This window comes from Daphnia pulicaria, chromosome 5, assembly GCF_021234035.1.
Source record: "Daphnia pulicaria isolate SC F1-1A chromosome 5, SC_F0-13Bv2, whole genome shotgun sequence".
NCBI lineage: Eukaryota > Metazoa > Arthropoda > Branchiopoda > Diplostraca > Daphniidae > Daphnia > Daphnia pulicaria.
This window is the reverse complement of record NC_060917.1, coordinates 5,395,516-5,405,697: the sequence shown is the minus strand read 5'-3', so window position 1 is coordinate 5,405,697 and position 10,182 is coordinate 5,395,516. Positions and strand designations below refer to the sequence as shown.

Below are 10,182 nucleotides of genomic sequence, written 5' to 3'. Positions count from 1 at the left end.
TGACCGCCCAACGCCCACCGGAGCGCCCAATTACTACTCTGCCCCGATCTACACAGGCACAACTGAGACGGTCAAGCTTTACACAGTCCCGACTTACTACATATAAGCTTCTCCTTCCTGCTACGTTGAACAGAAATGCTACACTGATTCTCCAGTTTACTACACCCCAACCGGGATTTGTGTTCAGATTTGTCGGTTATATTTTAATAGTTGGCAGTCACCGATATTTGATTGTGGATGTTTAATGTGAAAATAAATATTTAATTGCGGGTAACTATTCTTGTAAGACTTTCCTTAATACCTTTAAACCTTTCGGCGACAGATGTTCCTATTTTGGATTGTTGAGTGTTTAATATCAACAGTTCTGTACTTTACATTTAGGATGGCGTAACAAAGGAATTCATGGCAGCCGTTGTGTTAGGACTTTTCACAGAAATTTATTGAAAGAGATGTCTTCATAAGTAATAGCCAAGTGTGTTTATGCGTAAAGTAAAACTTCAAATTTATAACAAATATATTGTTTTATTTGCTAAACATTACTTTATTATAAATTACTCAGACACAATGAACATAAACATGAAAAGGAATTGCTTTATTTTCCCACCTCCACCCACAATTCCTCCACTTTTTACAATCACACATATACATACATACATACACTTAAGTTAACCCGTTGGCTACCACGCCATACAACCCGTAGGTTGTTCTCTACTCTCTACGCGCCATGTCTGAAGGATCCATGACCAAGTGTGACTTGCCATTGCTGACAAGTGGGGGACTAAGGTGCATTGCCTAAAAGGCGCCTTGCGGCAAATTTTGAGCTTGGCGACTTTCCGACCCCGCGGCGTGAAAACCACGAGGCCGAACAGCGCGGCCCGTGCGAAGGAGCTAGGGGAGAACAAAGGCGTGGCAGCCAACGGGTTAACTAACACAAACACAAATATTACCAACAACAAATGATGATCCGCGCTGACATTTTGGAAATACCGGAGATGTTTTGGTGTCCATCTTCTCGACGTCTTTTCTGCATTACCTGAATAAAGACAAAACAATTCTCATTAAGTTGCATGCTAATAAAAGTTACTTAATACATGTAGGTACATTGATCTGCTTTTTTTTCTCAAAACTTTACAGGCGCTTGAAATTTTTGCTTAGAATTAGCTTTCAGTATTAAGAACTGTACACAGAACAAAGCTCACTTGCTACTTTTATGAAAAAATTTCCGGAAGTAAACCGGAAGTAACCACAGCGCCTCAACCACTGAGCTGTCGTCAAATTAAACCACATATTCGTGATCTCCATGAAAAATGGGGTCGATTAGGTGTGATTTAAACGAAATCCAAAATTTGGCCAAAATCGAGAATTTTCCTGAACAATAGTTCAGGAAAATTTTCGAAACCGGAAGTACGAATACGTAAAAAAGATAACATGAACTTTACCACAAATTCGACGAGGATCACGAATATGTGGTTCTTTTGCTCCTCGAATGAATATTTACTGAACTACTGACTGAAATGAGCAAACCGGAAGTAGAAAAAAAAGCAAATATCGAAAATTTAACAAATGAGCTTTGTTGTCGGGATAGTTATCGTCAGTTTTCACTGAAAAATTTCCACACAATAGCTGCTGATAAATTTTTAAAGAGTTTGCTAAGTAACTGAAACTGACTGTTTTGACAGCTGAAAATTATCGAAAAGCCATTTAGCGTTAGAAAAAAGAAACGCTTCTAAGTCTAAGTAACACTTTTTCGCGGAAGAAGGGCCTGATTTTGGAATTATTGGACAGAGTTTAACGCAAATAAATTACTAGTAGATAATCTACGAAAATAAGTCAATTGCGGTCAATTGTCCGGTACCTGGCCATAATCCCGTGGTGAGTGACTGTAGGTGTGTCACAGCAACTGAAGTGATCCAACTCGCAAAGAAAGCAAGAAAAGTTGTGAAGCAGGCTAGCAGCATAAGAAGCACTGAAGTAGTGAAGCTGGATGAGCGTACGTCTTGAAGATAAGGATGGAGAAGAACGTTGGTGGAAGTCCCTCTTCTGTCATGGACAAATCCAGCATTGGCTCAAGGATGTCCGTGGGGATCTTCAGTGCTGTGTAAAAAAAATTGTGTAACATTAATGTATATACATGAAGATTTAAAAAACATATCAATCTTTACCTTTTCTAAGAAGCACACTGAAATGTTCATGATGAAAAACCGTAATAATGGAATTACAGCAACCAACAGCATTACTCCTCACTCCTCAGGTGGGATAAATTTCCTGACGCTAAAGAAATAGTCATGAAATATTGCAGTAGTGTGGTGATAGGTGATATTGATGCTTACCTTGACCATATGGATGATAATTTGTAAGGCATTTGACGTATTGTGGTTGGTGTGGTAGCAGTAATGGGAAAATACCTTATCTCCCCACATTTTATTCCACTATATGTGGGCTTTTTAGTTTTTTGACAGCATGAGGATCCAATGGATGGAAAGTGACTGAGCGCTAAGTCAACTTGTTGGGATGACTGACAGTAGCTATGCATCTAAAATTTGAAGAAATAAGTTGTATAATATGAAAATAAGGAAACTCTGTCAAGATAAACCTACATAAGATTATTTGAAATCACAGGAATAGAAGTATAATTAGCAATAATTTGTTTCGCCCATTTCGGTTGTTTCATGACATAGGTCATAGGGGACGCAGGAACAACAAGAACGACAGTGGCGACATCTAGTAATGAGTTTTGAATCTTATGTTAGTTGCACAGTCGCACATACATGACATTACACGTCGTAACTTTCATAAGTTACTTAAAAAAAAATTTAAAGTTAAACAACGGAGATCGTATAATGAGTTAACTGTTTTTAAGTAATTGATCACACAGTCTTTAGATGATGATTCTTACTGCATTCTTGACTAAATGTTTTCAGATAATATCAGCTGAAGTTTTTGTGTACCTGGCCAACTAGGTGCTTGTGACAATAGAAATAAAATGGTCTAATCCTAGCTCGCAAGCTATGTCTTCTGAAGCTAAATAATTTCTGCTTCAAGGTATTTCATCATATCATGTTACAAAAATGTAATCAACGTGTTCTTTAAGGTTTAAAATGTTCACAATAACTTTTCCCTGTCAAATCTTCAAGATATTGATGCCTTCCCCAGATCCAATTTTTACTCAGCTCACATGCGGCCAAATTACTCACGTGTCTCCAATTTGATGATGGGTTTCGAATCGCAGAATCGGGACGAAGCAGGGAGACTCGTTTTATTCGCCATGCCGATATCGCCAGCACATCGCAGAGGATTGAGACATTTGGCGACTAAATTCCATAGAACATTAATTCTTTGTTTATTAAAAAATTTCCGAGTAGACGTACGAAAATAATATGGATCGTAATTTGTAGTTTATAACGGATTCGTTTGAAACAGTAACGTAACAGAACGAAAAGCAGGTTTCAAAATCAAACAGGATTACTTTCCTCACGACGATCAGGATCATCCATCCTACAAGTAATGATAATTAAGTAATGATCCTATAATGTAATGAAGTAAATAAAAAACTATTTACTAGTTTAAAAAAAAAATAGCAAACCTGAAAATGAATAAGTCGTTCATATTATTCAATTGTTGGTTATCCACTCCAAGTGGCGTGAGAAAAACAAATTGACGGCCTGATTTCTCACTTGCTTCAGTAACTAATAACTCCATGCAGAGCGACCGATTAACGTGGTCCTACGCAAAGAATAGGTAGTGAGGATTCCAAATCAGCTTTCTTAAATATTTGAGTTTAAAATTTAAAAAATATACATGGCAAATGGTTTACCATAAATACGTCAAACTCATCGAGGATTCTGAATGGGCTTTCGGTGGCCTCCCACCAAGGACAAAATGAAGCAAATCGTCGTGAAAGACCGTTCCCCACCGCTTAAGGATCGAATGTCGGTTGCACCACTTTCACGACCGCGTTTAGCCGGTTGAGAGGATTCATCACGACCAGGTGGAACAACTATCATTGAAAGTGTCTTTTTACTGTGGTCGAACGAAATTTTTCCCTAAAATAAAAATATTTCATGCTCTATTACAGGTTGAGAAAACAGATTAGCTTACACTATAGTGACGAGTTCTCAAAAGGGCCCGAAATATTTTGAATGTTCTTGATTCGATGCAATCGCGAAATACGCTAATGAAATCTTTACGCTTCTTGCTCATGTCCATAATTTTCTATGCACACAAAAGACTTCATTTCATGAAGAAGTATTATTATTAAGTAAAAATTACCCCTAAAGAACTCTGTACTCTGGTGACTTCCAAGTACGCTCGTTCATAATCTGCTTTGCGCCTTCGATATTCTGCAAAAACATGGTCACGAGATCCTAATTCCTTTTCTTGTGCAACGACTTCCTTCTCTAATTGTCTTAATTCTGAATAAAGGTTCTTTAAAGATCTAAAATTTTACATGTTATTAATACTCTTAACTGAAATAAAATATCATTCTCTCACTTAGTCACTAGTACACGAGAGGATGCCTGTGCAGACAACGCGGCTTCCGATTCTGCTTTAGCCCTAGCTTCTTCATAATCTGATTCAAAAGCATCAAAATTTGATTGCATGCTGGTAAGCTTAGTAGATAACTTATCAATTTTCTCCTTGATGTTCTGTTGCTGAAATTCATTTAATCTAAACGATTCCTGCCAAATATAATAACAAATAAAGAAATTTAGATTCTCTTTTATCGCAACAGTTGGTTGTAATAAACCTGCAATGGCCCTCTGTTTGTCATCAAAGAAGAAATAGTGGTCTGGTGCTGGTCAGCTGTTTGCTGTAATTTTTCCAACTCGCGCTTTAGTTCTTCGAAATTGTCATTCTTGGTTTGGAAATCTTCATCAATCCTTTCCAACTTCTTTTCCACGTCAACTAAATCTTCTTCCTATGAGATTAAGTAGTTTATGATTTCATGTACGCACTTAAAACAACTTTAAAAAAATTAATACCAAAGCCAGAACATCCGTAGAATTGCCTTCGACATTTTCTTCCTCGATCGCCCTTTTTTTCATAACAATATCAATTATTTCTTTGCGCGTTGACGAGAGTTTTGATTCTTCGTGTTTTAACTGTCCTTCATTATTTTGAATTTGCATACTGAGGTTTTTGAAGAGTTGACCGATTCTTATTTCATCGCGTTGCAGGTTTTCAATTTCTTGGTGTAAATTCCTTTCATAAAGAGGTAAAATTAATACGCAAAAAAGTTAAATATAAGTAGTATGCAGTTAATTACCGAATTGCGTCTTCCACCGAAGCTTGAAGATATCTTGCCGTATTTCTTACTCTTCCACAGTAAGAACGATAATTTGGATCCGGATGATAAGTATTTCCTTCTTTGGTGATCGCACTTTTGCAATTATAAGGCACTCGAGAGGAATCCGCCAATAAATAGCACGCATCTCGGTCTTTACCAACGAGGAGAACTTGTTCAATGCCGTTTAAGTCTATCAGGACGTTCGTAACATCGTTATCATCAATTATCAACATATCCATTAAACAATGGATATCTTTGCTTAGCAATTCCTCACTGCAATGAACTTTGTGCTCTCTAACGTCATGAATCTAATAATTTCGAGATTAAAAATCGAACATTTAGAAACTGAAAGATTACGCGATATACCTGGCCATTCGAACACGAAACAAGAATTTTTGGAGCTTGTCCGTTTCGCGGCACCTCCTCGTGAACTATTTTCTGGAGTAACTTCGCGTCTTCATCATTGGAGCAAACAAAACATGAAAGCCTCTGTCCAAAATAATGCTCTACTACAGGTGCCCAAGATCTATCTCGAAGTTTAATGTAAGAACCTAATTACGTAAAAGGAAAATGTGAAGGGGAAAAAACCTTTAAGATTATACGAAGAACAGTAGCTTGATCATAGCTCTTTATACCGATTGGCCCTTTAGGCTTTGATCCCCTAAACGACGTTTTGTCAATTCTTTGAAGCAATTTAGGGACCCAATCCCCATAGACTGCACATGAGTTTGAATCTGATTTTTGGAGCTGAGCCAGTGTCTTTTTCTTATTTTCTGTAGTAAAATTGTAATCAGATTAAACATGGTTTCTAACCACCTGTGACAGTATTTACCTAAGCTATTGTGAAAACGCGTTGATTCACTCTTCACATCCACAGTTTCATTCCTCAATTGAATACAAGCATTTTTTAGCTGTTCGACCTGATGTTCAGAAACTTTTCGCGATGAATCAAAAGATTCAAACTTTTCCTTTAACTGATGTAAACTAGTTTCTCGTCTCGCCTTTTCTTGAGCATGTTCGCTGTCGCCGTAACTGCCAATGAAAAATCAATTTGAATCAAATATGTAAAATTTTGGCAAGTAACACGTACGTCTTCTTTAAATTTTCAATTTCTTTGATTAAATCTGTCTTATCTTTCATGAGACGTTGCTTTTCAGTGCCCAATTGCCCAAGATCATGCTGAAACTACATAAAAAATATGCGTTTACATACTTGTGTATAAAATATGGTGTCAAGAATTGTATGCTAAAGTGCAAAAGTATTAAATGTTTACCGTTTTTTTCCGATTCTTCATTTCGATTAATTGTTTATCAACAACAACGAATTTTTCTCTAGCCATTTGTACCTTTAAAAAAATCTTAAGTTATTAGGGAATGCTTAATCAATGGAAAAAATTAAAAAAAAAACCTGTTTTTTCTTATCGACGGCGTCGACTTTGTGTGTTTGAAACTTTTCTTGCAATTTAAATAATTGTTGTTCTTGTTCCTGCATTCTCTCACGAGTCTAACAATAAAAATGAGTAATAAGTGACCATCCGAAACTTCCAGAGCTAAAAACATACCTTTTCAATTTCCGACAGCTGATTCTTCTTCTTTTGTAATGCTTTAGTCACTTTTTTCTCGAAACCTTCAACGTGTGCCCAAAGTATTTCGTTTTGTAATTGTTCTTTCTTGTCATGGACTTTATTGATTGCATCATACCATTCCTTTTTGGTCTTCCATTTATTCACATCAGCATGTAAAAATTTCAAACTCTAAAAGTACCATAGTTAAGAAGTAAAGATATTGGTTATGTCACACACAGGCATTTCATCGAAGGCTAACTTAAAAAGTGCTTGGCAACAAGAATAATCTGTAAATAGAAAACAAACCTGCAACTTTCCTTCCAAGCAAGACTTGCTTGTTGATATCTCTTCCTTTGCTACTAAATACTCGTTATGTATAGCATCAATTTGTGTTGCACGTTCAAACAGCTTGTATTTCTGCTGTGCGTCGTTGTTGTGCAAAAAGTTCTTCGCTGTCTCTTGGTTTAAAATGCACACAGGATTGTCTACTTGGATATTCATTTGAGCGAGGATTCTGTCTAGATCACTATGCTTTTTGCTGATGAGTTTTCCTTAAACACAATATTAAATAAAAAAATATTAATTAGCACTTTGAAAAAGTTAACGTGAATAATACGATGTTCGTTGAGAATTCTGTATCCTCCACTTCCTGAAGCATTGATTGTTCGTTCAATTGTTATGGTATCACCAAAAGTGTTTCGCTTGTAGGAACCCTTCCCTTTATTTAGCAAAGTAACAGAGACAACAGCTTTGGATTTTCCAGTTTTGATAAACTCTTTGTGGGATTAAGAAAATACATTAATTAACCCAACCAAGGAGAAAAAATCTGAAAATACCTTTTAAACTTTGACCACGACATGTGGATGAAGCTCTTTCACCAAGAGCAACTACTATTCCTGTAAGGATTGCACTTTTTCCACTGCCATTTTTTCCTTTGCAACAAAAAGATGTACATAAAATAATATTTTAAATTATAAATTACATAGTTACCACTTACCAATGATGAAATTAATTTTTTTGTTAAATTCCACTTTCAGATGATCATGACATAAAAAATTTTCTAGCACAATTAGTTTCAGCATACCAGCTGTTTCTGAAGATTGAGCCTTAAAAATTTTGATTAAAACTAGAATTTGACCAGAAAGAAACTTTTTACATTACCATCAGTTGATGAGAAGTTTCAGGTTCTGGAGTTCCACTTTTTTTTTGTGGAGTATACTCTTTGCTTTTCCAAGCTCGTTTCATTCTTGCGGGTGTGATTGTTTAAAAAATATGAACCTTTTTCTGGAAAACGACAAAACGTGTTGAGAAAGGACATGTTCAGTAAAAGGAAAAAGTAATGTTTAACTTGAAGACTATGTATATTAACCGACTTGATCAAAGTTAATCTATACCGTTATCTCAACCAGCTTAATGCAACATAATAGAATTGCTGACTAAAATGTGATTTACTCCTACACAATACACGTGTAAGCGTGTACAAACGATCAACATACGAAACAAAATAAAACAGCCGAGTCCGACCGACGTTTAACAGTGTTGCCAATTGTCGAACGCTTACAATTTTCTATTTAAAAAAAAAAAAAAAAACGTTTTTGCTTAGAATTATACACTCAGAAAGACGATAGTAACCCGAGGAGAATTTTCGCATTGTGTTATACGGTCGGATCAGCACATGCATGTAGAACGCAATTTTAATTCATTATTGGAATGAATTCTCCGTTTTTGAAGAGGAGTGGTTAGAAAAAAGGGCGCTGACTGCGAAAAAGAATTTTCCGTTTCAATGACGGATGAAAAATGCAATGTATATGGTATCCAATAACTAAAATCAGAATCCGTTTAAAGTCATGTTAAAACATAAAATTTTGTATTTATAAATGCTTTCGCTACAAATATTGTATGGCTAAAATAAAAAAATCCTGTTCATTTGGAAGGCCAAATAACTCAAAGACTTTGAAAAAAGCTACTTCGAGGACAGGAATCGAACCTAAGACCGAGAAGCTTTGTCTAGCTTCTCATACCGAAGCTATAACCACTATACCAACCAGACCACATATTACTTATATACATTGATAAACAATACAACACACAAAACGAGATAACTGTTGATCCTTTAGTCAAAATGGCCGTCTTTACTCTTTAAAATTATTTTGTGGAAGACGCATATCGTCGTCAATCAAACAATATTGGTTGACTCAAGAATAACCTGACTGTCTGAAGTAGAAACCGAACGTAGGCCATTACCATCTTACGACACTCTAACCACTGCAACAGTTTCAACAAAACAACTCCTGCAATCAAAACTGGTAACTTATATGCATATATAAAAGATAAGAATAAATGAAAGTCGCACAGTATTACTCTTTCATTCAAAATACTCTAAATTCTTCATAATGATTAAATGTTGAAAATTTCAGACGGACGAAGGATTTGAACGTTAAACTCATGCACCGGAACCCAACACTCAAACCACTACACTGATCGTTACGATATAAAGCTGCACAATGTTTTCAATTATAAAATTTATAAAAAATGCGTGGATTTGTTTCTTATAAATGCGTTTATAACTTGAAACTGATTAGTACTTATACAAGCAAGTTCAAATCAAGACACGCAAAGAAGTCAAACATTTCTTAATGCTTACATGTTTATTTCAATATGGTATTACCGGGAAGATTTTAGGAGTGTTTATTGATTGCGGTTTTCATATGTGTGTAGTAAGGGAGCTAAATACCAAATGAGCTCGATATTTTCAAAAGATATTGGGGGGGATGGGTTTAATGGAATAGCGAAAACTTTACAAAAAACGTCAGAGGGGCGCATGGGAAACGTAACACTGCTCAGATTTGAACCAGAAAAGATATGAAACCGGGAAGAAATATAAGGATATGTGAATGCATTGACAAGCTCGAGAAATTTGTGTGCAATTATTTGGGTAATACCATTCTTAATAGCAATATCGACGCATACAAAGGCATCGAATGAATTTGATAAAAATACGTTGTTGGGAAACGTATCACTCAGAACAAAATCAGTAAAAACAAGCTTTTTTGGCCAGCGATTACCTCTATGTACCAATTGCAAAAGTTTGTTTGATTTCTTATTCAAAGTCTTTGCTTCAATAGTAAGTTGCAATTTGTTTTCAATTATCATTCCACACGATGTTGTTGGTAATTGGTATTTACTCTTCTCGATACAGCGGTTTCGAATTTGTTCGGCTTGTAGATTACCACTACGTAAGCACCGTCGAAAAAAGCCTTGAAAACTCTCAAAAGGGAAAGCACTATTCGTTTCAACGCCACACTGATATTTTTGTACGTCCTCCCACAAA

At 35.9% G+C, this 10,182-nt stretch overlaps 1 protein-coding gene and 1 long non-coding RNA gene across 2 annotated transcripts; one reads left to right on the top strand and one right to left on the bottom strand.

The window, feature by feature from the left end:
* The first annotated feature begins 2,610 nt into the window (after nt 1-2,610).
* LOC124341560 lies at nt 2,611-2,995 on the top strand. Its single transcript, XR_006918470.1, has 2 exons — nt 2,611-2,859; nt 2,922-2,995. It is a non-coding gene; the product is annotated as an uncharacterized LOC124341560 (long non-coding RNA).
* Nucleotides 2,996-3,376: 381 nt separating this feature from the next.
* LOC124340825 (structural maintenance of chromosomes protein 6-like) lies at nt 3,377-8,380 on the bottom strand. The gene is given in 23 exon segments (XM_046793530.1): nt 3,377-3,495; nt 3,584-3,723; nt 3,815-3,868; nt 3,870-4,043; nt 4,099-4,212; nt 4,270-4,435; nt 4,492-4,679; nt 4,748-4,918; nt 4,983-5,202; nt 5,267-5,595; nt 5,654-5,838; nt 5,923-6,060; nt 6,120-6,319; nt 6,378-6,472; nt 6,561-6,632; nt 6,695-6,790; nt 6,849-7,040; nt 7,158-7,402; nt 7,468-7,626; nt 7,688-7,783; nt 7,849-7,957; nt 8,013-8,135; nt 8,246-8,380. Coding segments are annotated over 22 exon segments (3,270 nt in total). The 5' UTR covers nt 8,097-8,135; nt 8,246-8,380; the 3' UTR covers nt 3,377-3,452.
* Nucleotides 8,381-10,182: the final 1,802 nt, after the last annotated feature.